A 27,333-nucleotide genomic window follows, 5' to 3' on the forward strand; every position below is an offset into this window, starting at 1 on the left:
CCTGTATGTATGTGTGTGCTTACATATATGAAGTTCTCATTTCTTCTTACTGGGACCATTTTAACCTAAAAATGTGTTTCTAAATCAGTTACCCAATGTCCTGGCTCCCCGGGGAAACTATTCATACAGACCCTATAGGCCTCGTGATTCTTATGCTGCCAACGTTTGGAAACCCCTGACCCAAGTCACTAAGTACCAGAGGACCAGCATTCCCATAGGTTTCCTGACCGCTCCCTATTCCCGAAAAGGGAATTAGTTTTCTTCCGACTTTCCAACATGCCATACATTCAGAATTCCACGTGCCCCAGTTCATGTATTTTAAGGATGTTCTGGAAAACATTTTCCTCTAAAAGAGGACGGGGGAGAGTAGTCTGAATTGGGTTATGAGGCCCCAGTGGAGGGTACCTCACCTCAGCCATTGAACTCACTTCGCTGGCCGTGAGTCTGTTCCAAGCTCCGGCTAAGGAGGCATCCGCCGGGCCCCTCCCCAAGGGCGGGGTCCACGGCATCTCCTGCCCAGTCTGCCCTCGCGCGGAGCCCCGTTCTCTGGGAACTCACCTCCCCGAGATTCAGGGAGGGCCCTGTTAGGGCCGCTTTATGGCCCTAGTCTCAGACCTTCCCAAGGGACATGGGGTAGAGTGACGCAAAGCACTCAGTTTGTGGCCCCACTGATGAGCTTCCCTCCGCCCTATGAGGGAAGGTAAGGTCAAGCAGAACTTATAAGGCTCCCAAATGTACAGACATTTATCGGTCATGGTAACTACCCACAACACACAGCGATATGCAAATATAGCAGAGCGTGCCTCCTGCACGGGCCGGTCGTCTTCTCGCCGGAGCGCAGGCGCGCTGCGTGGTGGGGGACTGTGACCCTGAGCCTGCGATTCCTGGGAGCGGGCTGATGACGTCAGCGTCTGGGCTCCATGGCGGCGCGACGGCGGGGTAAGAGCTGCAGCCGGCGGCAAGGTTCGAAGCGCTTGGTAGCGGGCGCGGGGAGCATTGTCCTGGGGCGCGGAATGCTTGAGTCCCGGCAGTCGGAAAAGGAACTGTGCCCGCTGCCCTGACTTTCACTCTGCCTCCTCCCCAGAAACAGCAGTCAAAACTAGTTTGACTCCCAAACTAGTTTTAGTTCTAAACTTTTTAAGTTGTTTTTTTCATATTACAGTTCTTAAATCCAAAAAGGTTTGCGGACCAGTAACAGCTAACGTTGTTCCAGTACTGTTAAAACCGAATGCCATACAATTAAAATATTGTGAAGTGCAGCATTATTTCATGAACCACTAAGTAAGGAAAAACGCTTCAATTAAACCTTGAGATATAGTTCTTCGTGTATTATGTTCTCTAAATGCATAGGTCCACTCTATAAATTAGATAGTTTTCTGGTTTAAAGGTGGATATTTGCGGGGGGAGGGGTGTTTGGAGCATCAGAGAAGAGGAAAGCAAGCTTGAAGACTCATGCCTCAGGCGGTGAACCCTGCGATTCCACTTTATTCTGTTAGTTATTTGACTACAATTGCAATGTAGGAAGGATAAGGCCTTCTTAAGAATGGCGGTGTGGCAGTTGTTATATCTTTGTAAATTTCCAAAACATCTCTTCTAAAAATTGTTTCCTTGGTACTGGGGTGTGAACCCAAGGGCACTTTACCTCTTAGCTACATCCCCAGTCCTTTTTTTATATTTTATTTTGATACAGTGTCACAAGTTGCTGAGGGTCTAACTAAATGGTTGAGGCTGGCCTGGAACTTTTGATCCTCCTGCCTTAGCCTGGAATCACTGGAATTGTGGCAGGCACTACCACACCTGGCCCAAACCATCTTAATCTTTTTTTTTTTTTTTTATACTTTTTCTTTTTCCAACAAAGGATCAAATTCACTGTACGCTCATTATTTCTTCTCATTGTTCTTGCCCTTGGCCTCTATAGCATTAAATGAAACCAAGAGACTTAACAATGGCAACTCAACAACAGAAGACTCTCCTCTTGCCAAGAAAACTAGAACATGTCAGAAAAAGAATCCTGAAACTGGAGGAAAGGCTGATAAGGACAGGACAGAAGACAGGCAAGGTAGTAAGCCAAGGAGGACATGGGCCAGCTAGATGGTCTGTGGGAGGGGTGAGGGTGATATGTTCTTTAAACTCATTCATTCCTTCCTGGATGATATAATTAATTGATTGCTCTATCCTTGGGCATACCACATTATTAATTTACTTTGTTGAATCTTCATTTTCTTGTATTTGAGATGTATTGAGACCTAGGCAGAAGACCAGGATTACTTAGAAATGTCAAAGTTAGTTGTGATTGATTTCTAATCATGACAGCTACTTTTGATTCCCACATAAGTAATGCTTGTACATATTTCTCTTTCCTCAGAATCTGTGAAAGCCTTATTGTTAAAGGGGAAAGCCCCTGTGGACCCAGAGTGTACAGCCAAGGTGGGAAAGGTGAGAGACTGTGGAACTGATTGTCAGTCTATGATTTGTCAGAGAGCAATGTTCTTTCGTTATTAGGATTCCTCTTTGGGATATTGCTGATGTTCATTTTAGAAATTATCTCTGAAATTTTGCTAATGATTCATTTTCTCCAAAGCTGAGAGAAGTAGTAAGGTTTGGAATTAATAATCAGGATGTTATTATAGTTACTTTTGGGGGTTGCCATCACCCTTCCACAGCTTCTTCTCTTGGAATCAGAAAATGCTGTCTTTATTTAGGGCAAACTATCAGTCTAATGAGACACTTCCTTGGAATGATATGAATAATGTTGAATAGGAAAAGGATTTGAAGAATATAAAAGAAAAGCTGCTTTTGGACCAGTTTGTTTTGCATTTAAATCTTTTGTGTTTCTGTAATTAGAAAAAGACTGACATGTTTTCATTATAGTAATGACAAGGTATGTATAGAAATTGCATTTGCATTTCTATCCTTGAAAGATAGTTGGTGATGGTGCTGGGGAACGAGCCTTGAGACATAAGAAAATTCAGAGCTTCACTTTGGATCTCAGGGCTGAGAATATACTAATGTCATTTTTCTTCCTTTCTCTAGGCTCATGTGTATTGTGAAGGAAATGATGTCTATGATGTCATGCTAAATCAAGTAAGAGGATCCATTTTATTTATGGGTCTTTCTTGATAATTATTGTTGATACCCAGATCTTTAACTCTGAAATCCCTTCTTTTAGCTACTTGTTGTTAAACTCCTGAGTACTCAGCTCTAACACACTGCCAGAGAGTGAAGTCCTCTATGAGATTTTTTTTTGCAAACCTTACATCTTTTATTGAAACTATAAACTGTCTTCATATTTTCTTGCTCATTATCTAATGGGTTGTTGGCTGGGTTTTTGTTTTGTTTTTTAACTGGCTTTAGGGAATAATTGTACATATGTGGCAAATACCTTTTTGTTTGTAATATAAATTGCTCATGGTTTCCAAATTTGTCATTTGCCTTTTCCTTGTGGTATACACTTTTTGCCCATATTGAAGTCTTAAATTTGTATGTAGTTAAATTTATTTCTTATTTTTAATTAAACTTTTCTATTTACTCTTTGTTTTGTGGTTTTGAATATATAATGTATTTGCTTGGTTACTGTATTTCCTGGTTATCACTTCATATTTGAATTTATTGACTCAACATAAATTTTTAGCAGCTGACTAGTATTCCTTTGTTACTCTTTCTTCCATTGTAAATATCATAAGCACACAGAAAATATCGTAATGCCCCTTCTTGCTCCCATGATTTTATGAAGAAGGTAGGAAGTAGAGATAGGAAAGGGCAGTGCTTTAATACCCAGGATTCAGTCTTCCAGTACTGGCTACTGTGTCTTATCATGGACCACTCTTCACTCTCAGAGTTAACTTACAGATACCTCTTTTTGGATACTACTCATATTCTCCTTTAATGTCTCCAAGTCAGGTTAGGAATAAGACAGATGTGACAGTCCTATTCCTATTTGTCCCTGTGCAACATTGTCCTGCTCTCAGCTTCACTGTCATATTTCTGCAGCTGACAAACCAAAGCTCTCAGAACTATCAGAGTAAGAACTAATCCAAACAAGCAAACACAGTAATTATAGACCTATGGAGTATCAAAATTGTTTTCATATGGGCTAGGTACAGTGCTGCATATCTGTCATCCCAGTGACTTGGGAGGCTGAGGCAGGAGAATTGCAAGCTTGAGAATGGTCTTAGCAACTTAGTAATGCCCTGAGCAACTTAGTGAGACCTTGTCTCAAAATAAAAAGTAGAAAGGACTGGGGTTGTAGCTTAGTAGTAAAGTTATTCTAGGTTCAATCCCCAATACCAAAAAATAAAGAAAAAAATATTTTCATTCAGGAAATAATTATAAAGAATGGATTAGGACTTGGAAAACAGTACTGCTCATAGGTCAGTTGAACAGGAGCAGCCAATCACTGTAAGATATTGAAATTAGGTAGAGTGTTTTTGGGAAAGTTCCAGGCTACAACTTTAATTCCTGAAAATCCAAAGTTTAATATAAAAACCCGATTCTTTCTTTATATCCTTACGTTTACAGGAACCTAATTTTTTACCCCATGCTGTCCTTTTCTTTATGGAAATTACTAGCACCTGTGACTAAGAATCATTGGTTTATGTGACTTAAACATTTGCAAAACTGTCTCCTTTTATGTTCACTATTCTCTCTCTCATCATAGACCAATCTCCAATTCAACAACAACAAGTACTATCTTATTCAGTTGTTAGAAGATGATGCCCAGAGAAACTTCAGTGTTTGGATGAGATGGGGCCGAGGTAATGACTTGTATTATGGATTTTATGCATTCTCATTCAGAAAGCCAGAAACAGTGTAATGAGTAGCTGAGTTTAAATTGGAAAAGTGTAGGCTTTGAAATTTGGGAGGAGCTTAGAGAGCAAGTTAGTCTTCTTGAAGTTGGACAATGTAGTGGGGATCCTTATGAGAAAGTTCCCCTTGGAAAGAATAAGAGCAATCCTGTGAGGCTGAGAACTCTCCTGCCATTGGACAGCTAGTACTGCTCATTGGCTATGGCAGTTAGCGGGTAACTTGTGTCAACACAATCAGTTCCCTAGTGCTTTCATCTTTCCCTTCTTCTTTCCCTGCTTATTTGCCAGATAATAATCAGAGAAGCCTTGAGAACTGGTTTGTTAGGAAACTGTTCTTAGAGTGCAGAACAGAACATCTTATGTGTGGCATTTACTTTGCAGTTGGGAAAATTGGGCAGCACAGTTTGGTGGCTTGTTCAGGTGACCTCCACAAGGCCAAGGAAATCTTTCAGAAGAAGTGAGTAGTCAAAAATGAGTACAAAAAAATACTTTTCTTAGATTGATCTTCTTTTAAAAAAAATTTATAATGAATGAGATTTGACCTAAAAATGAAGTTTTTCCTACTCTGACAATTAGAAGTAATTCAAATTGGGATTAGAAGACTAAATTGCATCCTTAGTGATTAAATTAATAGAGAGCTTTGAAATTAACTAAAACCAGAAGAATCTAACATATTTAATCCACAATAAACAAATACAAGAAATTTGGGGGAAGTAGAGATCATCATGGGGGTAGAGAATATCAAGCTAGAGTTTTAAAAGCTTTTCTTCTTCCCATCCATATTCCCTGGGTTCAGTCCCCTGTACTGTATGGTTGGAGAACTTTCAGGAGTCTCTGGGAATATGTTTCATTAGAATTGGATAGGTATCTTTTGCTTTAAATCTCATGGTTTTGTGGTGTTTGCGGAACTTTGGGATACCTAAGGATTCTCTCCTCACGGTGAGCCACCACTTATTTTGTTTTGTTTTATTTAATTCCTTTGTTCCAGAGTTTTTCTCTTCAGACTCATAATTTAGAATTCATATTTTTGGAAAGCTGAGATGTAAAGGAGCTCTGGGGTCGTGGGGGGAGCATAATAAATTTTTGGAGATTTCTTTTTCTAAGGAAGCAGTTATAGGTCCATTCCTAGTCATAAACTTTTATTTGTAAGGTCTTCTTACCACCTTGTACTCTACAGATTTCTTGACAAAACCAAAAATAATTGGGAAGATCGTGAGAAGTTTGAGAAGGTGCCTGGAAAATATGATATGCTACAGATGGACTATTCCACCAATACTCAGGTAAACTCTAACTACTTTTAGGGGAAAACTGTCTCCACTTACTCAGGGAAAAGTCTAGCAGGAAGGTTCATATCAGCCTAAGACCAGACAGGTCAGAATATCTTGAGTCATTGCTGTTCCCCACCTCAGAGGTAACTGTCACTTATCTTTGTGATCTCAAAGGGGCAGAAAGAGTGAGACTAGAGTGCGCCTTTTTAGTCCCTGCTCTGTTATTTACTAAAATTATTAACAAAATCTAAAGCCCTGTTTCCAGAATTCTATTGTTAGGGACCAAGAAAGGAGTAATGCATAACCAAACTGAAACAACTACATTTAAAATTGTTTTCATTTCCAATTCTGTACCATTGTAAAGAAATTAACAAACTGAGATGTATCAGAAGGCTGAAAACTGTCATATACATGAAATAGAGAGGTTTTCAAAAGCTAGGCCTTGTGGCACATACCTGTAATACCAGCTCCTGGGAGGAGGATCACTAGTTCAAGATCAGCCCGGGCAGCTTAGCAAGATCCTACCTCAAAAAAGGGTTGGAGATATCAGTGATAGATTGCTTTCCTAGTATACATGAGGCCCTGGGCTTTAATCCCCAGTACTATAAAAGAAAAAAAATCAGGAGATTTGAAATATAGTAATGTGTTTACATACTTAATGACCATCAAGAGGGCCTTTTAGAGTTTCTCTGAGTGTTTAACTGTGGGGCACTTAGAAGTGGAAGTCACATTGGTATTCCAGTGGGTTAAGAATGGAATGTTCCTGTGTTCAAGCAGAGACTGATTGAGGGTTACTCTGTAGAACACTTCTTTCAAGGTCCTAAAATATATTCTTTCAGATTTTGTGGCTTTTGTTTGCTTTTCTATAGGATGAAGATAAAACAAAACAAGAGAAATCTCTTAAAGCCCCCTTGAAGCCAGAGTCACAGCTAGATCTTCGGGTACAGGAACTGGTAAAGTTGATCTGTAATGTCCAGACCATGGAAGAGATGATGATTGAAATGAAGTATGACACAAAGAAAGCCCCACTTGGTAGGATTTCACATTCTGTCATATATTCCCTCTTCATATGTCCTAGTTTCTTTAATGGTATATTTCTTCACTATGATGATGTAAAGCTTGCTGTGATAGTATCAAATGAAGAACACAAGATTTGGGATAAGAGGTTGTGGGGTGAGGGGAGGAACTATTTTGAAAGTTGAAAAGTCAGAACCTCTGCTGGGCAGGGATGTAAGTACTGTTTACAGGATGGGACCTAATTCAGAGTCTTATCTCTGGTTGGGCCTGCAGGGAAGCTGACAGTAGCACAAATCAAGGCAGGTTACCAGTCTCTTAAAAAGATTGAGGATTGTATTCGGGCTGGCCAGTGTGGACGAGCTCTCTTGGAAGCATGCAATGAGTTTTATACCAGGATCCCACATGACTTTGGGTAAGGGCTGTGTTATTCCTTTATTTGTTTTTCTCCCCATCCATATTCCCTGAATCAAATTAGCAGCAGCTATAATCCTTTAATCTTTTATTCCTAAGGAAATTATCATCTTAAATAGATCTTAAATAGTACCAAAATGATTTATAGATAGCATATTTAATCAGTTTAAAAATATGGGATGGAATCTTCTGTCCTGATTACAACCATAATCTCTGACCAAGTAGAAATTACCAGCTAAAGAGAGAATGGGTCTAGCTGTCCAACCATCAGACTTATCACTCCTTTTATTTAAGGTGACTATAACTATACTAACATTTCTGTGACTCAAATGATACTAGATACATAAAATACATGTTTATCCTTTTTTTTTTTTTTTTTTTTTTTTTTTTTAAACTTTGAGACAGGGTCTCACTAAATTGCTGAAACTGATCTTGCCTCAGCCTCCTGAGTCATTGGGGTCATTGTACCAGGCTGCAACTTATTTTTAAAAGGATCCCATAAAAAAGAAATTCAACTGTAGTCCCAAATGTGAAAATCTATGTAGTTCCCTTTATCCTACTCAGAGTATATATTTAATATCCTTTTATATATTTGAAAATCTTCATAGGTCTCTCTTTCAAGTGGGAAATCTCAGTTCCCATGATCTGTTTTCTAAAGGACCAATTTTAAGCCTGCTGTTTTCAGTCATGTTCCTTTTAGACACAAATCAGACAGCTCATTATTGCTTCTATCTTTGTCCTTAGACTCCGTACCCCTCCTTTAATCCGGACAGAGAAAGAACTGTCAGACAAAGTACAGCTGCTAGAGGTGAGGTATATATGGATTGGAAAGTATTAAATCTCTTATCCCAGGTTTCCTCACATTGATTCTATATCTTCTTCTTAGGCTTTGAGAGACATTGAAATTGCCATTAAACTGGTGAAGACAGAACTGCAAAGTCCAGAACACCCATTGGACCAACACTACAGAAACCTACATTGTGCCTTGCACCCTCTAGACCATGAAAGTTATGAGTTCAAAGTAAGAAAAATGGTCTTATACACAAAGATCCACCTTCCCCCATCTGTTATTCTCCATTTCTGATAAAAAGCAAATTGTCAAAGAAGACAGAATTCTTCTTAGGAGGAATTTGTGAAGGTAGAGCTCTTTCTAACTGCCTTATAAGACCATTTGGGTGCAGAAAGTTCTGCCAAGTTATACCAGAAGCCACAAATTCTTCAGTTCAGCCCAGTCTCTTCTAGAGTTCACATCAGCCATTTTTTCCACTTTTCCACAGGTGATTTCCCAGTACCTACAGTCTACCCATGCTCCCACACACAATGACTATACCATGACCTTGCTGGATGTTTTTGAAGTAGAGAAGGAAGGTGAAAGAGAAGCCTTCAGAGAGGACCTTCATAACAGGTGTGAGTCCAACTTTGGGCTTCAGAAGACATTTCCTTTTCTGAAATATAGTCAAGGAACTTGAACGGGTGGCAAAGACAGCTATTGGCTTTTTTACATTTATGACCTGGAGTATAATAATGGCTTTTTCTTAGGATGCTGCTATGGCATGGTTCCAGACTGAGTAACTGGGTGGGAATTCTGAGCCATGGGCTTCGAATTGCCCCACCTGAGGCTCCCATTACAGGTTACATGGTAAGTAGAAATTGAATTCTGGAATGGAACACAAGGGGAAAGGTTACAATGATATAGTAGTCGCTTTTTGTTTGTTTGTTTTCTAGATTGGGTTTAGGTGGTACTCCTCCCCAAGAATTAAATCAGAGCTCACTGATAACCCTGTCATCTCTAACTTTGTACCTCTTTCTTTAAATTTCAAAAGGTTTATTTCCAGTTTCCCAGAATAGAGATATAAAATTTTTCTACCCTCTCTGGAACATAATTGTGAAGGTTAATAGAGAAGAATCTGTACTGTGTTTACGAGAATGGAAAACAGTCAGTGTATGAGGTATCCTTCTAATGTAATGAGTTAATAAGCAGCTGACCTTGGTCTTTGTTTATATATTTCAGTTTGGAAAAGGAATCTACTTTGCTGACATGTCTTCCAAGAGTGCCAATTACTGCTTTGCCTCTCGCCTAAAGAACACAGGACTGCTACTTTTATCAGAGGTAAATCAGGACCGTATCTATGATCTCTATAGTTCGCTATTAATTCTTGTTTTTCTAGTGAGAAGTTTGACCCAAGAACAAAAAGGTTTACCTGGGATGACTTGAGAAGGGCCAAGTGAAATTTTGATTGCATTAGATTACTAGAGTAAAGGAAGAAAATGCAAATGGGATTATCTGGTTGGCTTATGAGTCACCTAATTCTCAATAGGATGTAGGCATTCAGAGATCTTTTGCTTTGCAGGTAGCTCTAGGTCAGTGTAATGAGCTACTAGAAGCCAATCCTAAGGCAGAGGAATTACTTCAGGACAAACACAGCACCAAGGGGCTGGGCAAGATGGCTCCCAGTCCTGCACACTTTGTCACCCTGTAAGTATTCCAAGCCAAGAGGGCTAGAAGACTTCTTTTGAACAAATAAGACTCTCTGTTTTCTCCATTCCAATTTCTGAACCAAAGACTGATGTTGACATTTTCTTCTATTTGGCAGGAATGGGACTACAGTGCCCTTAGGGCCAGCAAGTGATACAGGAATCTTGAATCCAGAGGGTTATACCCTCAACTACAATGAGTTTGTTGTCTATAACCCCAACCAGGTCCGTATGCGATACCTTTTAAAGGTTCAGTTTAATTTCCTGCAGCTATGGTGAATGTTGATATTACATAAACCAGAGAAGATATAATCTTTAGGCAGGAAAATGAGTGGTTTTGTACTTTTGAACTTTTTGATACTTTATGTAATAAAATAAAAAGAGTATAAACCTACTACTGGCTTCCATGGACTTCACTTCTCTAAGCACTTATTCTGACATTAGTATATCTCCATTTCCAGGGCAGAAAATATCCATTGCTCTGTGTATCCCACAGCTAGATGCAGATTACTCAGGATCTTGTTCTTTCACAGTGTAACAACAACCTGTGTGCCCTGAGGGACACTAATGGGGGCAAATGATTTTCTATATTGAATTCAACTTTTCTGCAAACTGGAGTTTGTTCAGTATTACTGTAAGAGGAGTAAAGGTCCCAATGGTTGAATTGTTCCCCTTTTTCCCATCCATATCTTCTTGATTACCCTTTTCCTGTTCATCAACTGTAGAACAGGCCTCCCATCATTTAACATCCTAGTCCACATCAGGTATCTAAACAATTGAGAAACCCTGGGAGGACTGTTACTAAGCCATACTAAGCCATAGTAGAAAGGAGAAAAGTCGGATGAGTTTACACAAACTTTTCCATCAAAGAAGTACTAAAATCCAGATCAGATCTGATTATTTTTAAACACATGCAACAGACATCCTTAAATAATAATGAAGATTTTTTAATTTTTATTATTTTGGTGCAAGACAGTGAACCCAAAGCCTTAAACTATACCCGCACTCTCTAATAAATGTTTAAATGAAGTTAATAACCTATAACTTTAGAAACCAGATTACCAGTATTGATCAAAATGTAAAACATACATACTCTGTGTTCTGCAACTTACAGATGATGTCACTACAACATTGATGTACACAAAAAGATTCATAGTTAAGGAACTAGTCAAATATATTCATTCATTGAAGTATTATGCTACTACTAAAACTGAAGTGAACTTTAGTTCAGTAGTTAAGACCCCTGGGTTCAATCCCTGGTACCAAAAAAAAAAAAAAAGCAACATCTTTTCATGATAAACATCCAACAAACTAGGAATAAGAGTTGAGAGTTTCCTCAGCCTGATAAAGAGACATCTCTGAGAAACTCACAGCTAACACCACACTTAATGGTGAAAGAAAGCTTATACTCTAAGATCAGGAATAAGACCAGGATGTCTGCTCTCACCACTTCCATTCAGCAATTTACTGGAGGTTCTAGCCATGGTAGTTAGTCAAAGAAAAACTTTAAAAAGGCATACCATTGAGGGGCTGGGGTTGTAGCTCAGTGGTAGAGCACTTGCCTAGCACATGCGAGGTACTGTGTTCAATCCTTAGTACCAAATAAAAATAAATAAAGGTATTTGTGTCCATCTACAACTAAAAAATATATATTTTAAAAAAGGCATACAGATTGAAAAGGAGGTTAAGACTAACTGAAAAATACATGACCTTATACATAGAAATTTCTCAAGAATTTACACAAAATATTAGAGCAAAGTTCAACAACACTGCAAGAGACAAGATCAACACATGAAAATTGCTTATATTCCTATATATTAGTAATAATCTGAAAAGAATCCCATCAAACATCAAAAAAATAACATGGGGACCAGGGATGTAGCTTAGTGCTAGTATGCTTGCCTAATATAGCAAGGCCCTAGACTTGTATATTTGAAACTACAAACCATTGTTGTTTTTATATTATTTTAATGCAATAGTTTTTGTTTTCTATTTTTGGTACCAGGGATTGAACCTAGGGGTGCTTAACCTCTGAGCCACGTCCCCAGTTGGTTTTTTTATTATTTTTTTTTTTTTTTAGTTTTAAGACAGGGTCTCACTAAGTAGCAGAGGCTGGCCTTGGACTTGCAATCCTGCCTCAGGCTCCTGAGTCGCTGGGATTACAGGCATGCACCACCAGGTGTCACACAAAACACTTGAAAGAAACTCAAGACCTTCACAAATGGAAAGTCATCCTGGGTTCATGGATTGGAAAATTAATATTTTTTGTAGAAATGGACAAGAAAACCTTACATTTAAATGGAATTGCAAAAGGATCCTGAATAGCCAAAACAATCTTGAGAAAGGGCAAAGATAGAAGACTTACACTTCTTGATTACAAATTTACTGCAAAGCTACAATAAGACAATGTGATGTTGGCATAAGGGTAGACATAGATCAATGGAACAGAACTGAGAATCCCAAAATCCCCTCCGTTTTCAACAGTGGTGCCAAAACCACTCAATGAGAAAAGAATACTATATTTCACCGCATAATTGTCACCACCACATAATCATCACACCCTGTTTTTTCACTCCAAAAATTGGTTTATAGCCCTTCATTGCATAATTGTTGTATGGTGTAATTCTGTTCATCACACCACTTAAAAAGTAAACAGCAGCAATGTATTCAGTGGCATATGGATGTGCACTTGTCTTCTTACACACTGCAAGCCATGAGCCTAGAATTTTCAGTGCACACGATGTCAGCATATTTCCAAAAACTGACTTGTGTGGTTTGCTAAAAGTGCTGCAGTAGTAATGATAAACGCACCTTACATGAGTGGCACTGAGGAGTGTATCAGACAATTCTTTTTAAATTGTTGCTGGTATTACTTTAAAATAATTTATTACTAAGCTGTCTTGGTGCAAGGTTAGGGTGCATCATTGAATACTTATAAATATTCATTAAAATTAAGTAGTCCAAATTGACACACAACTTTCCTCTTTAACAGTTTATAGAACATATTTTGGTCCAAAGAAAGAAGTTAACACATTAGTTATTATTGATTTGTGCATTATAGTGGAAATATCACACTTGGGAAATTTTACTACAGTTTTGAGAAGTATGGACTTAAAAATTTTTAATCTTCTGTTTCCGAAGGTTCTGTACTACTGTCAATTGTTGGTTTTGCCCATCAATAAATAAAATATATCCAGTCAAAAAAAAGCATAAAAATTTTTGCCCATGAAATGACACTGTTAAGAAAGTGAAAAGATAACCTATGAAAGAAGAGAAAATGTTTGAAAATCGTCTGATAAAGGCCTGGTTTCCAGAATATATAAAGAACTCTTAAAATGCAACAGTGAAAAGACAACCCAACTAAAAACAAAGGATTTGAACAGACATTTCCCAAAGAAAAATCCAAATGACCACATAAAAAAATGCTTAGAATTATTATGCATTAAAGAAATACAAATCAAAACTATAGTTAGTTACTACTTTATACCAACTAGCATGACCATAATCAGACAGACAATAACATGTTTGCAATGATGTGGACAAATTAAGACCCATACACCTTGCTGGGAGGACTACAAAGTAGAGCAGCTGCTTTGGAAAACAGGTCTTTCCTCAAATAGTTGAATGAAGAGTTATCATGAAACTACAAATTCCACTCCTACCTATACAACTAAGAGAATGGAGAAATGCTCACACAAAAATGTGTGGTAACAAGAAGAATGTTGGTAACCAAGAAGCAGTGACAATTCAATGACGAATAAATAAATAAATGGATAAGTGATAAGATTATTTTTAGAAGAATTCCAATTAATAATGTAGAAAGCGTAAGGAAAATAGAAGTTCACTATTAGAAAAACACAGTAATAACTGTTGCAATCATGATACATAAACTGGGCATGGTGGCATATACCTATCATCCCAGCTATTCAGGAGCAATGTGAGTTGGAGGCCAAGGTTAAGAAAAAAAGATTCGTAGACAGGACTAGGGTATAGTGCAGTACAGTGATAGATAAGCATTTGTCCAGCATGCATTAGGCCCTTGATTCAATCCCCAGCACTACACACACACAGATCCATAAACAAATGGTAAAATTAGTTGTCAAAACAGGATGTTTGCACAGACTCCAAAAACCTATCTTGCCAGCTGTGGTGGTCCATGCCTGCTTATAATCCCAGAAACTTGATAGACTGAAGAAAGTTTGAGGTCAACATTGGCAATTTAGTGAAAACCTGTCTCAAAACATTTTTAAAAAATTTAAAAACACCTTTTAAATAAAAGCAGGAATGTAGTTCAGTGTTAGAATACCCCTGGTTCAATCCCCAGTACCTACAAAAAAAGAAAAAAATTATCTCAAAATTTATTATTGTAATTTTTGATATATGACCACAAATTCTTTGATACTTCTCCATCCTGGAGATTTAATTTGCTTCTTCTTGTGTGAAATGAACTTGGTCATTTGCTTCTAACAGAATATAGTCAAGGTACAGTTAAAAACAAAAATTGTTGGGCTGAGGGTGTAGCTCAGTGGTAGAACACTTAGCTAGCATGGGCGGGACCCTGGATTCAATCCCTAACACCATCAACCTCCCCTACCACAAAAAAATAAAAATAAAAAATAAATAATGGTAATCACCTTAACCTTTTAGGGGAGTGATTGGATCATAAAAACTCTGATTATATCAATGGGTTAATCCAAAGATGGGTTAATAATTTAATGAACTATTGGAAGATGATGGAATCTGAAGGAAGTAGCACCTAGTTGGATGAAGTGGGTCACTGGGGACATGTCCTAGAAAGAGTATATCAGGCTCCTGCTTCCTGCTTGCTGTCCATCATAAACAGCTCTGATCCATCACATGCTCCCTGCCACGAGGTTCTGCATCATCACAAGCCCACAGTGATGGAGCCAAGTGACTATGGACTAAGGCAAAACAAATGTTTCCTCCTCTAAGTTCATCTTCCCAGGTTTTGTCATAGCAATGAAAAGTTGACTAACACAGGGTATATATGTACTTGATTCCTGGTTCTCCTTACAGATACATGACAGAATTCAATTTCCTTGACATTAGTACAGTCATGTGATTTCTCTGCTAATATTTATGAAATATGAGTGGGAGAGGGTGCTTTATTTCCAGGTGCCAGCAGTTACTCATTACATGAAGCAAAGTCCCTAGTGTGAGTTAAATAAAGAGCCCCCTCACTGGACATGGAACATGAATAAGAAATCAATCTTTACTATTTCAAGCTGTTGATATTTGGGGGTTGTTACCACAGTATAACCTCAATATCCTAACTGATATAGAAACACCCATCACCCTGGACGGAAAGATTAGGTGTTTGAAAGAATGTCAGTTTCACATGTGTATTTTCTGAAAACTGAATTTCTGAATCCAGGTTTCATCTAATTAATTAAATATAAACTAATAACCATTTTGTGAAAGAATAATGAGAGGATACTTGTACCACTGGAAAACAAAAAGAATAGTCAAGGTAGCATTTATTAAACACTTAACTTAGACCAAGTTAGTTTCACACTACTTAATTCATTTAAAGCTATTAAGGGCCCAATGAAGTAGGCACCATCATTATGACCATTTTATAGGTGGGGAAAGGGAGGCATGGAGATGGGAACTCAGTTTTGTTCCAAGTCATGCATCTAGTCACTGTTACTCATCTCTCTAAGGAAGTGCTGTTCAGGCCTTCTGTGATGAATAACCAGTTTGTTTCTTTGTTTTAATCTGAACTGTGATGAAATAATACTTCAGTAAAATGTAATTACTAGTAAAATGAAATAAAAAGTGAACAAAAAACAAGGCTGTTTTTATTATTAAATTTGTTGGCTCTAAGATTACTTTTCAAATGCCTATGTAGTTTAAATGCTTATTCTCAACTTCTATATTTATCTCACTGAGAACCATTAATAACTTATGGGCTAGCACTAGTCCTTGAACCAAACGTTGAGTGTCTTTGCTCTAGATTTCAAAAACAGATGTAGATGGGTATATAAAAATAGATGTATGTGGGCAAAGTGGTGCACACCTGTAATTCCAGAGACTGGGGAGGCTGAGGCAAAAGGATCGCAAGTTCAAAGTCAGTCTTAGCACCTTAGTGAAGTCCTAAGCAACTTAGTGAGATGCTGTCTCAAAATAAAATACAAAATAGGGTTGGGGATGTAACTCAGTGGTCCAGTGCCCCAGAGTTCAATCCCCAGTATGGGAAAAAAGAAAAAAAGGGCTGGGGGATGTGGCTCAGTGGTTAAGCATCCTGTTTCAATCCCTGGTACCAAAAATAAAAATAAAAATAGATGCATAAAAATTTAGTATATGAAAAAGATGCTTTTGTGGATGGGTAGGAGAGGCTAGGTCCTATTATCCCTCAGTCCAGAGGCTATGACTCTAGAACTTACCCAGGCACTAGGAGACACTAAAATTTTACTTAATGGTAAGAACCTAAAAGATAGTTATGTTAAACCTAATTGGATCTTCTCTTCAACTCCTCAAGTACATTCAGTGGTCCCCCTTATGCATGGGGGGCAAATTCCAAGACCCCTAGTGGATGCATAACACCACAGCTGATGATACTGAACCCTATATATACTATGCCCTGTTTTCTACAGACATATATATCTAGGATAGTTTTATTTATAAAATGGGAACCATAAAAGATTAACCACAAAACTAATAGGACAATTATAACAATATACTGCAGTAAAAGTTACATGTGTTTGGTTTCTCTTTTTCTTTTTTCACAGTGCTGGGGATTGAACCCAGGGCCCTATGCTTATAAGGCAAGCACTCTACCAACTGAGCTATCTCCCCAGCCCTGGTCTCCCTTTCAAACTATCTTGTTGCACCATGCTCACCCTTCTAGTGGTACTGTGAGATGATATAAGGCCTACAGGATGGGATGAAGGGAAGTGAATCCTGTAGGCATTGTAATGTGGTGCTGGGCCACTATGTGAGGGCTACTTGAACACAAGCCCTGCAGTACCACAATATTTGATCTAAGTAAATAACTGGGGAAATGGATGATTCGTGTCCTGGCTGGACCGCAGCAGGACAGAGCAAGACATCATCAAGCTACCCAGAATGGCATGCAATTTAAAACTAATGAATTGCTTATTTCTGCAATTTCCCATTAATATTTTCAGGCTATGGTGGAACATAAATAACTGAAACTATGGATGGGGGACAACTGCATTCACTCTTACTAAAGTCTGTTCTTGTCTTCTCATAGCAAATGTACTATGATCCCACAAATATACTATGACCTGGTTGTATACCTCCAAGATAAGAAACGGTGGGGGGAAACCCCCTAAGAGTCAACAAGGCTGAATCTATTGAGCATATTAGTCTTTGTTATTATCCACCCCATACCTCTAGGGATTTTTGTAAAATTTTCAGGGAATGGAAGACAGACAACTAGAGCTTCTTCCTGCCCATGATCCATGATTTTAGGAAAGCAAAATTAAAAGATTGAAGTCAGTGATCCCCCGTTTTTTTTCTGGGGATTGTACCCAGGGCTTGGTGTATGCTAGGCAACCATTCAGCTACAACCCCCAGCCCTGTAGTGACTTTTAGGATAAAGCATGGTTCTCTGCAGGATTTCTGGGTAGGATTATAGATCATAAATTTCAAATTACTCTCAAGTAGGACTTCCAGTCACAAGGTACATATGGAAGTTGTGATCCAAAAGGTATATTTAGAGCCTTTGCATGAGGCAAATGTGAAAAGATAGAAGCATGACCTATCAAAACATATCAGCTGATGTCCTTATCCTGTAGCTGAGAGGTCATAGGGCATTGGGTAGAAAAGGTAAAGTCCTTTGGATGACCTCTCTACGTAAAAACTGGAATCTGGGAAACCTGACAGCAAACGGCAGTACACTAAACTCCCCAAGCCTTAAAATTCATTTGTATTTCACAGTACAGTGGAATTTCTATGAGAGAATCCTATCGACCAAGGACAAAATCCCTGTCATAGTCCTGGCTTGTCTTATACAAGTCCTTGAATTCTTTTAGTTTCTTTCTTCCTTAATTCTTAGAAGGAGCCTGAAGGAATTACCTCTTCCATAAGATAAAATTTTAGGAAAATAAAAAGGTCCTAGGGGCTGGGGTTGTGGCTCAATGGTAGAGTGCTTGCCTCCCATATGTGAGGCACTGGGTTGGATCCTCAGCACCACATAAAAATAAATAAATAAAATAAAGGTATTGTGTTCAACCACAACTAAATATATATATATATATATATTTTTTTTTTTTTTTTTTTTTTTTTTTTTTTTTTTAAATAACTTTAGGGCTGGGATTGTGGCTCAGTGGTAGAGTGCTTAGTGCCTAGCATGTGTGAGGCACTGGGTTCAATTCTCAGCACCACATATAAATAAATGAATAAAATAAAGGTCTATCAACATCAAAAAATATTTTTAAAAAATAAGAACTTTAAAAAAGTTCTAGAACTTTTGTTTGTTTTCCTATAGTAAGACCATGTAAATCTATATTAAGTTCATGAGTAAGACTGTTTCAACTTCCAACATGCCTGAGGCTTTGTAAACCTCAAGTTGAGAGAGACACACTTTTGTGATTTTTTTTTTTTTCCCCCGAGAATGTTAATTACTCTGGTGACTAATGCTTGCAAGTCATGTGGAAAGTCAAGGAGACTGGGTCTGGTTTTAGTGCCTTGGCTTCTCACCTTTCATCTGGGCAGTAGGTTCTGAGCCTAATGTTGTCAGTGTTGTCCTACTTACATCCCAGTCCCGCACCTCCCTTTTTATCTTCTTTTAAATGAGAGTTCTTCAGCTCTCTATTCAAACCAAGTGTTCGTAAACACCACTCTTGTTCTTCCTCCAGGAATTCTAAAGCACAGTTTCAGAGTACAAATGTGGTTGAGGTTCACTTTCTTGCAGTTCTAATAAGACTTAATGTGAAATTAGAATAAAAACATATCAGAACATCCATATTCCTTTTTTTTTTTTTTTTTCTTTTTAACAGTGCTGGGGATTGAACCCAGGGCCTTGTATTTGTAAGGCAAGCACTCTACCAATTGAGTTATATCCCCAACCCCAAGAACATTCATATTCCTGATCTAAATGCACATGAGAACACAGGCAAGGCTGTACCTAAGAGTTTCTGACACTTTATTTTTATAATCTTATTAAGAAAATATCCCCTGGAAGGAGGTGCTGTGGGGCATGACTATAATCCCGGAGACTGGGGAGGCTGAGGTAGGAGGATTGCAAGTTCAAAGTTAGCCTCAGGAACTTAGGGAGACCCTGTATCAAAATAAAAAATTAAAAAAGGGCTGGGAATGTGGCTCAGTGGTTAAGCATGCCTGGGTTCAATCCCAGTACCAAAAAGAAAAAGAAAAAGAAAAAGAAAAGAAAACAGCCACTAATTTTCAGGCTTTGCATCTGTAGCACAAGTGGTATCATCCTTCCCATGAGTAGTGCATTTTCATTCCCAGGACAGAAAGTACACGTTGCCCTGTGTGTCTCCCACAGCTAGGTGCAGGGTTGAGTTGGGTCCCAGCCAAGGTTCCAGGCAGCTCACTGCCCCTTCACATTGGAACAGGCCCAGCTAAAAGAGAATGAAAACAAGATTGGTGAGGGCTACAAGACTAGGGTCTTCTTACTTATTTTTCACTCATGTCAATGTCTTTTTACAGAAACACATAAGTCAGTACAAGAGGGATTTAAGAAACAGATTTTTAAAAATCTTTTGCCCTTTATCCTAAATTTATTCTCTTGTAACATTCCATTAGCCCCTTTATTGCACATGCACACACACACACACTTACCAGTTGCATACTGGGTCTCTCCCACAGCTTAACATCTCTATCCTTTGAAGCTGTCACCAGCAACTCAGGCAGCACATGGAGGGCTGTGACAGAGCCTGAGTGAATCTGAGAGGAGTGGGACAGTGTCACAGTGAGTCTTCAGTTAAGGAAGCATAGAAGTCTACTGTACAGACATAAAGCCTCCTCTCCTACCTTTGTGACCCTTCCCTCAAACTCACCTTTCTACGCTGCCGTGTCTTGAGATGTGTGATTGTTGGCCAGGTTTCCACGTTGGTATTTAATTCATAGCACATAGATGGGTCTGTCTCTGGAGTCTGGGTTGTAGACATTTTTACTTTCTTCTGCCAGATATTACCTGTGGTCCATTCTCCTTCAGGGGTGCATTCAGCCAGGTTCCACAGCATCCCATCAGAGCTGGCACACAAAAATGAGGACTCTGCCATTTTAAAGGCATAGTTAGAGCCAGATCTCAGGTCCTGAAGGGTCTGCCAGGCTCCCCTAGGCCATTTCAGGGATCCTTGGGTCCTTCTATTTCTACTCACCAGATTCAGGTTTGGCCTGAGTTATTGTTATCAGGGTCCTACTAGGATTCTCTAAATTCAGGTCAAAATCCAGGCTTTCTTCAAAGTCTCCTGATTCCTTTTGTTTCTGTGTAAGGACAGGTAACTTTGTTTAGCTACCCATATCTGCTGGATGAAGCAAGAGTTTTCTGCTCTAGGATGGTCAGGATGCTTTTTTAAAAGTATAGTACAGGGCTGGGAATATAGCTCAGTTGATAAAGCACTTGCCTAGCATGTGCAAGATCCTGGGTTGAATCCCCAGCACCACATGAAAAAAGATAAATATTATAATGTAGATACAGTGAAGTACACACATCTTAACTGTACATTGCAAGAAATTCCCACACATGCATGCATCCATGCCATCATCCCCAGATCAAGATGTAGAATGTTTTTATCACCCCCAAAGTTACCCTCTTGCCCCTTCCTAGTCAATTCCAGGCTGTCCCCAGAGCCAACAATATTCTGACTTCTGTCACCATAAAGTAATTTGCTTGTTCTTACACTTCATTTACATGGAACTGTATAGTACAGACTCTTCTGAGTCCAGCTTCCTTTGCCCAGAATAATGCTTATGACATAAGTCTGTATTGTTTCATTCATCAACATTCAATAATCACATTCTTTCTTTTCTTGCCATTAAGCATTCCACTGTATAAGTATATGACAAATTATTTTTTCTATATATAGAGTTTTAGGTTGTTTTGGTTATGAAAAATAAAGCTGTTATCATCATTCTTATACCTGTCTCTTGGAGAGAATGTGTACTCATTTCTCTTAGGTATATACCTGAAGTGGAATCACTGGATCAAGGATAGCAGATCAGTATTTAATAAACTTTCTGGAGACAAGGGGCTCCCAGGAACCTATCCTTGAAGTGAACATCTAGAAAGTATCAAATACCTACAAGGTAACCAACTACTAAGCATGATGAGAGGACAAGATGCAGTCCTTGCCTTCATGATACTAAAATTCACAGCAGCAAGATAAGAGATGTGAAAAAAAATGCAATTTAGAAAGCTCCTAGGTTTATGATTTCCCACAATGTTTTAAAAAGTGGAACTCTTTTTCATATCAATGAAATCTCACATGGAAACCCAATATCTAAGGCTCTAAAGTGGTGTTGCTCCAGCTGAAGAGGATAAGGAGATTTGGAGCCAAATGCCTTTCCCTTCCCTATATCCTGCATGATGGGCCCCATGGTTTAAAAACACTGGTCCAAGACAAATGTTAGCTTTAACACATAGCCAAATAGAACTTACCAAGAAAGAAAGAACTCCAGGGTCCCCTGGCTGCAGGAAAAACACACCATACTCCTTGTGGGTAGACAATATCACAGGATGTTGTGCATACTTTTTCCTGGTTTATAAGAAAGTAAGAGGCTGAGTCAGGATCCCTTCTCTTTAAGACCCCAGTGTTTGTTCTAAGTTGTATTCTACTTCAGGGTAACCACCAACCCACTTTTTCTTTCTCCAGCTCAGGAGAGAAGAGCATTTTGGATCTTACCCTATTACGGAGGGAGCATCCCCTGGCTTCATGTGTAGTAATTCCAGATCTGCTTTGGCCAAGATGAGGGAGTATCCATCAGGGGCCAGGCACAGCCCTACCAGGACCCCCAAGTCCTGCAGAACTCGTTTCAGATGAAGACTATAGCTAGAAAAATGTACATGGACAGAAAAATATCCTACTTTAGTTAACTTCCCTTAGTTCCCCATGAATTCCTCATGAGTGAAGCATAAAACAAAAACATTAATGCCCCTCTAATTCCTGTTCCTCATTTTTCTGTTTGTTTTTGCAGGATCAGGGATCAAACCCAGGAGCTTGAGCATGCCAGACAAGTGCTCTACACCTGACCTATATTCTCAGCCCCTATTTTTCTTATATTCACCATCACCATCCCCTTACTTGCTCAAACTAGGAATCACTAATATTTTTATTTTTCCCTTATCTCCCTACCTGCAACTGATCAATAAGTCCTGTGCATTCTACCCACAACACATACTTAAATTTGTATCTTTTCTTCTCATCTCTACTTCCCACATCAGGACTCAGTCTTCTCTCAGTATTTCACCACCACTGTCCATCCCATATATTATCACCAGAGTTCTCACTCTAAAATTCAGATCATGGGAATAGGGGTGTAGTTCAGTGGAAGAGTGTGTGCTTAGTGTGTGTGTGTGTGACCCTGGGCTTGATCCCCACCACCAAAAATATAAATTAGTAAAGTAAATAAGTGATAAATAAAATTCGGATCATTATTCTATTCAAAATACCTGGCACTGTACCCTCTACAGCCAACCCCCAGTTTATCTTTCAGTCTAGTCCTCCACTTGCTCCACTGTGTCTCCCCCATACAGTCCCTGCAGGAACCCAAGATCTTGGCTACATCTGGAATATTATGTACCTTTCATTAACGCTACTTCCTTTTCCTGAAACACTACTCCCTTTACTGGTCCAGAAAAGTCCTTTCCATTCTTTGTGCCCAACCTCAACTATCAAGTCTTTCCTAAAATTTCTCAAATTCTGCAGTCCCAGGAGAAACTGTAGGCATCCTAATTAAAGAATCATTTGTATCCGGTTCACACTGCCTGGCCCAGAGCTTTTGAGAATTACTCATTTAAAGTTGTCATGACCAGATGCAAACAACAATTGCCTGCACAACAACTAACATCCTATTGACCTATTTCAGAAGTAGGAGTAGAGTTATTTGAATAAAATCCCTGGTATAGGGAGATGACCATTCCTACCACATTCACCCAGCTGCTCTGTTTCACCTGAAATCTCTGGAAGCTGAACCCTTCTGTAGTTCCACTTGCCACTCGCTGATCTTTTCATCAGCACTGAGGACAAAGAAGGTGTGTGCCGAGTACCAGATCAGAGCACTGACACGGCCTGGAGCCTGGTGTATAAGAGAAGTTTAATTCAGTATTTCTGAGAAGCCAGGATTACCTTCTTTCCTTCCCCTCCCAGACATAGGTGCAACCTCTAACCCTGGCAGATACCAGGAAACATGCAACCAGGGCAGAATTCACGTGGACAGAGAACTGAGTTGCCTCAGCTCACCTGTGCTGTGGCCACAGACTTAGCTTTCTGCCACAGTGTTAGTTCCCCAGTTTGATTGCCAGACACTGCCATAGAACCATCTGGTGCCCAGGTCACAGCAGTGATGGCTGAGGAACTCTTAGGTCTGTATATTTCATCTGGAAAAGACAGGAAGTCATTTGTTAGGAGCTGGGCTACTGCTGAGCTACAAGAGAGCAATTACCCTCGACCTTCTCTGTGTTGGTAACAGAACCCTCTCACGCCTTGCCTCTGTCTGTACCTCACTCACCTGCTTCTTTAGGTACCTGCCAGAGCCGCACAGAACCATCCTCTGAGGAGGTGAGCAGGAGGCCTGAGGTCTCTGAAACAGCAGCTGCACTGACTGGGCCACTGTGTCCCAGGAGGGTATGTGTTTGGCACACCTAGGAGGAAGGGTTGCAGATGGGCCGTTGAGGGTCTGAGCCAACAGATGGTTGTCCCACATGTCTTCCACACCTTCCCCCATCCCAGGTTTTTACAGGGAACTCACCAAGAGAGGATGCCACAACCGTGTGGCCCCGTCCAGTCCAACAGTCACCACTAGAAGATCTGATCCAGGCTGTCCAGCTGATAAGAGACAGACCGGATCAGAAGAAGGAAAGAAGCAAGGGAGCAGGAAAGAGGCAGGAAGGGAAGTGGCTGACGTTTCACTACCTAAGTGGGGTTCCAGGGTAGCTGCACAGTGACTGATGGGTCCAGAGTGAGCAGGGATGCTGGTCAGCTCCACGCCCTGATGGTCCCACACCTTCAAGGTCCCATCCCGGCCTACAGACACCACATGTTCCTCCTGCACCCAAGAGCACAGGACAGGGTCATTACTGAGCAGGACATGGGAAGTAAGACTTCCTCTAAGAGATGAGAGCTGAGCATCAGGAAGTTGGAAGATGTCATGGAGTGAGAACTCAAAACAGTTGGGTGGCTCAGAACTACAATCCTGCCACAAAGCCATGATAGGATGCCATATTTTCAGGTTTCCATCTCTCTCTCTCTCTCTCTTTCCTCACATCAGCTCTCAGCCTCAACCCTACTATCCAGTCCCAAGGACCTCATTCTTTTCACTCCTAGATTAGATACTCAATGCATCCAGCCTCCCAAAGCCCACTAACCCTTCCAGAGACACCCAGCAAACTATTGCCTTCTCACCACAGCCACCACGGCGCTCACAGCACTCTGATGGCCCAGGAACTGACCAAGCTGCTGTCCCAACTCGGGGTCCCAGAGCCCCACAGAGCCATCAGTGGAGCAGGAGAGCTGCAGAGGCAGAAGTCAGAGGAGTGGGATTATTGGCATCTCTTCAGCATCTCTGTATGTTCACAATGGGGACTGGCGGGCAATAAGTCTGGTAATCAAGAACATGGGCTATCCCGGGCTCAAATCCCAGCTCAGCCATTCATTGCTTTGTGATCTGGGACAAGTATACTCCTCTGAGCCTTGGGTTGCTCAACTATCCAAGGAAGGTAATGATTAGTGTACCTGTCTGAGATAGTGATTGTGGGGCTAAGTGCCTCTATATAAAGGACTTAACACTCTGTTTAGTACACAATGAGCAGATAAAATTATTATCCTTATGATTAACAGAATGTCAATCAACAAATACAGATAAAGGTGAATAATCCACAATGCTAAGGAGAGCTCTGTCTAGAAGGTAAGGGTAGGATAGACTATTCAACTGTATACCCTCCTTTCTCATCTCTTCTCTACAGTGGGAAGCTAGACTTCACCAAGTGCATAATTTGAGACTCCTGTTGTGCCTTGGAACCAAAGAAGTCATAGCAGTACTTTCTAGCTATAGGGCCAGGGCATCCCAAGCTGTAGAGAGACAGCATTGTCTTATCAGAATGTCTAATGGCTGAGGTTTATCACTGATACAACTTTGGAAAATGTTCTTTATTCTATCTGAAACGTAAAATAGAAATAAAAGAGTATGTACTTTACAGGGTACTGTAAAGATTAAGTATAACCAAAAAAAAAAAAAGATTAAGTGCAACAATATTATGCAAAGATCTTCGTTTGAGCCTGGTACTCAGTGAACGGCACTAAGTACTTGGTAAATGTTAGCTATGACTATTATTAACAGGTGCTAGAAAAGGAGTGTTGTCTTTCCCCAGGAATGCTGCTGGGCTCTGCTACCCCTATTCTGGCACTCACCAGCAGGTTGTCTTTGGTCCAGGAACAGCCAGTGACCCAATCACGATGACAGGCAGGGAAAGAGCAAATCAGAAGAGGGGTCTGGGGTGTCCTCACATCCCAGCAGAGAAGATTCTAGATAGGTTCCAAGGAGAGCAGGCAGTCAGGACCACAGGAGGGAGATAGGAACACCAGGGCAATTTCAGGTAAAAAGTTTTCAGGAAAAAGGGAGTGAAAGAGCTGATAGAAAGATTCGCAGGAGATTTAGCAGAGCAAAAAAACAGGAGGAAGTGCTTGGGAAATGGACTGTTAAGGAATCTAGGAACCAGAGGGGCTGCAGGGCCCTGGGGATGCATCCCTGTTCAGCTCACCCGATCCCTGCCCCCAGTGGCCAGGCTGCTTCCGTCAGAGCTGAAGCTGCAGCAGTTCACAGGGCCCTGGTGTCCCAGGAGCTCAGTGCCACTGGGAAAGTCTTCTGCCTTGAGCAGCTGGGTCAGCAACTGCCTCGACCACAGCCACACCGTGAAATCCTCTGCATTGGAAACAGAGAGAGTAGAAGAATTCCTGAAGGAGGGAACAAGACAGAGGCAAAGGCAACCATGTGGGCTAAGGGTTATGTCTAAAGGTACAGCTCCAAGGGAGTGGACAGTGAGTCACTTGATATGGACGGGCCCTAGGCAAAGGTCACACAGAAATGCCCAGCAACTCCCAGCTCCAGCGCTGCAGCTTAGGCAAGAAGTGGGCTCCACACCTCTCCCCAACTTCACAAAGCAGCTGCTCCAGAACCTTCCCCTTCTCAAGGGTCCAGTGTCACTTTCAGCTCACAATCTGTGATGATCAAGCCTTCAGCCATGGAGAACCAAGGTCATTGTGCATTTTCAACTTGTCTCTCTCTCCTCCCCAGGAAACCCACCTGTTCATATTGCTATGTGTGTCTCTCACTGGGCAGAAACTCAAAGAATTACTGGGAGTTTAGAGGTCCCAGAATAAGGGTGGGGGACCAAGAAGAAACAGTCTAGAATGATTATGGAAGACAAATGCATTCAGAGCACCATGGAAGTTGTAAGCAAACAGACGTTATCTGTGTGTGTGTTCTTTTACCTAATGTGTACATAACTTGAAGGCAGGTATTACAGTATCTAAAGGAATGATTTGGTAATCCTGCCCACTGCTCAGTTATACCTGAGGCAGAAGCCAAGAGTTCCTGGGAGGTGGCCAGTCCCAGCACAGGCTTCTGGGATCTGGACAGGAGCCAGAGGGACTGGAGGGAGTGTTCCTTGAGCACCCAGCCCTGCAGGGATCCATCTTCTGCACCACTCACCAACACCTTGGAGCTTAGCCAGGCCAGTGCAGACACTGCTACATCCAGTGCCTGACATGGAGCTTCCTGGGAACCTAGACAATGAGAGAAGAAAGTGAGACATTTGAAAATGGGTGAAGCAAGGTGTATGGTCCTTCCAAAGGTACAAACCCATCCACTTCCCCTTTGGTACCTGAGGATATTTTGTAGATCCTAATGCCATCTGCTCTGTACCCAACAGCCACAAGGTCACCATCTGGGCTGAGAGCCACAGAAAGGGCAGGAGAGAGAGGAAGAGAGCCCAGGCATCCCCGGGGCTGCCCCAGAGACCCTGACCACACTTGAACCTGAGGACCAAAAAATGATTTAAGGATACTCCACCTCTACCACCTGGTACTTTGCACCAAAAAATGATTTAAGGATACTCCACCTCTACCACCTGGTACTTTGCACCAGAGGTACAGTTACCCCACCCCAGCAAAGTCCTTCTGTGAGAC

General features: G+C 40.5%; 2 protein-coding genes across 5 annotated transcripts in view; one reads left to right on the top strand and one right to left on the bottom strand.

The window, feature by feature from the left end:
• The first annotated feature begins 818 nt into the window (after nucleotides 1–818).
• Nucleotides 819–10,364, top strand: Parp2 (poly(ADP-ribose) polymerase 2). 2 transcript variants are annotated; one of them, XM_047539940.1, is made up of 16 exons: nucleotides 819–939; nucleotides 1,919–2,059; nucleotides 2,366–2,436; nucleotides 3,034–3,084; nucleotides 4,658–4,754; nucleotides 5,187–5,262; nucleotides 5,983–6,085; nucleotides 6,943–7,105; nucleotides 7,364–7,502; nucleotides 8,246–8,309; nucleotides 8,388–8,522; nucleotides 8,779–8,906; nucleotides 9,041–9,140; nucleotides 9,513–9,611; nucleotides 9,853–9,977; nucleotides 10,096–10,364. In XM_047539940.1, the coding sequence occupies exons 1-16, from the start codon at nucleotides 921–923 to the stop codon at nucleotides 10,253–10,255; spliced, it is 1,671 nt and encodes a 556-aa protein (XP_047395896.1). In that variant the 5' UTR covers nucleotides 819–920; the 3' UTR covers nucleotides 10,256–10,364. The 2 variants fall into 2 exon arrangements, with proteins under 2 accessions (XP_047395896.1, XP_047395895.1); XM_047539939.1 differs by having other exon boundaries at nucleotides 881–963.
• An 8,722-nt stretch (nucleotides 10,365–19,086) lies between these two features.
• Tep1 (telomerase associated protein 1) overlaps nucleotides 19,087–27,333 on the bottom strand; it is a 39,884-nt gene continuing 31,637 nt past the window's right edge. For all 3 annotated transcript variants that reach the window (XM_047540098.1, XM_047540096.1, XM_047540097.1), the window contains 16 exons: nucleotides 27,030–27,183; nucleotides 26,719–26,931; nucleotides 25,908–26,068; nucleotides 25,558–25,671; nucleotides 24,553–24,660; nucleotides 24,064–24,196; nucleotides 23,900–23,976; nucleotides 23,660–23,792; nucleotides 23,392–23,528; nucleotides 23,103–23,227; nucleotides 21,835–21,981; nucleotides 21,591–21,687; nucleotides 20,311–20,416; nucleotides 19,987–20,204; nucleotides 19,769–19,873; nucleotides 19,087–19,548 (listed from right to left, as the gene is read on the bottom strand). In XM_047540098.1, the coding sequence (XP_047396054.1) occupies nucleotides 19,426–19,548; nucleotides 19,769–19,873; nucleotides 19,987–20,204; nucleotides 20,311–20,416; nucleotides 21,591–21,687; nucleotides 21,835–21,981; nucleotides 23,103–23,227; nucleotides 23,392–23,528; nucleotides 23,660–23,792; nucleotides 23,900–23,976; nucleotides 24,064–24,196; nucleotides 24,553–24,660; nucleotides 25,558–25,671; nucleotides 25,908–26,068; nucleotides 26,719–26,931; nucleotides 27,030–27,183 (2,151 nt within the window). In that variant the 3' untranslated portion in view covers nucleotides 19,087–19,425. The remainder of the gene's footprint in view (nucleotides 19,549–19,768; nucleotides 19,874–19,986; nucleotides 20,205–20,310; nucleotides 20,417–21,590; nucleotides 21,688–21,834; nucleotides 21,982–23,102; nucleotides 23,228–23,391; nucleotides 23,529–23,659; nucleotides 23,793–23,899; nucleotides 23,977–24,063; nucleotides 24,197–24,552; nucleotides 24,661–25,557; nucleotides 25,672–25,907; nucleotides 26,069–26,718; nucleotides 26,932–27,029; nucleotides 27,184–27,333) is intronic.

The sequence above is a fragment of the Sciurus carolinensis genome, chromosome 2, assembly GCF_902686445.1.
Source record: "Sciurus carolinensis chromosome 2, mSciCar1.2, whole genome shotgun sequence".
NCBI classification, from domain to species: Eukaryota; Metazoa; Chordata; class Mammalia; order Rodentia; family Sciuridae; genus Sciurus; species Sciurus carolinensis.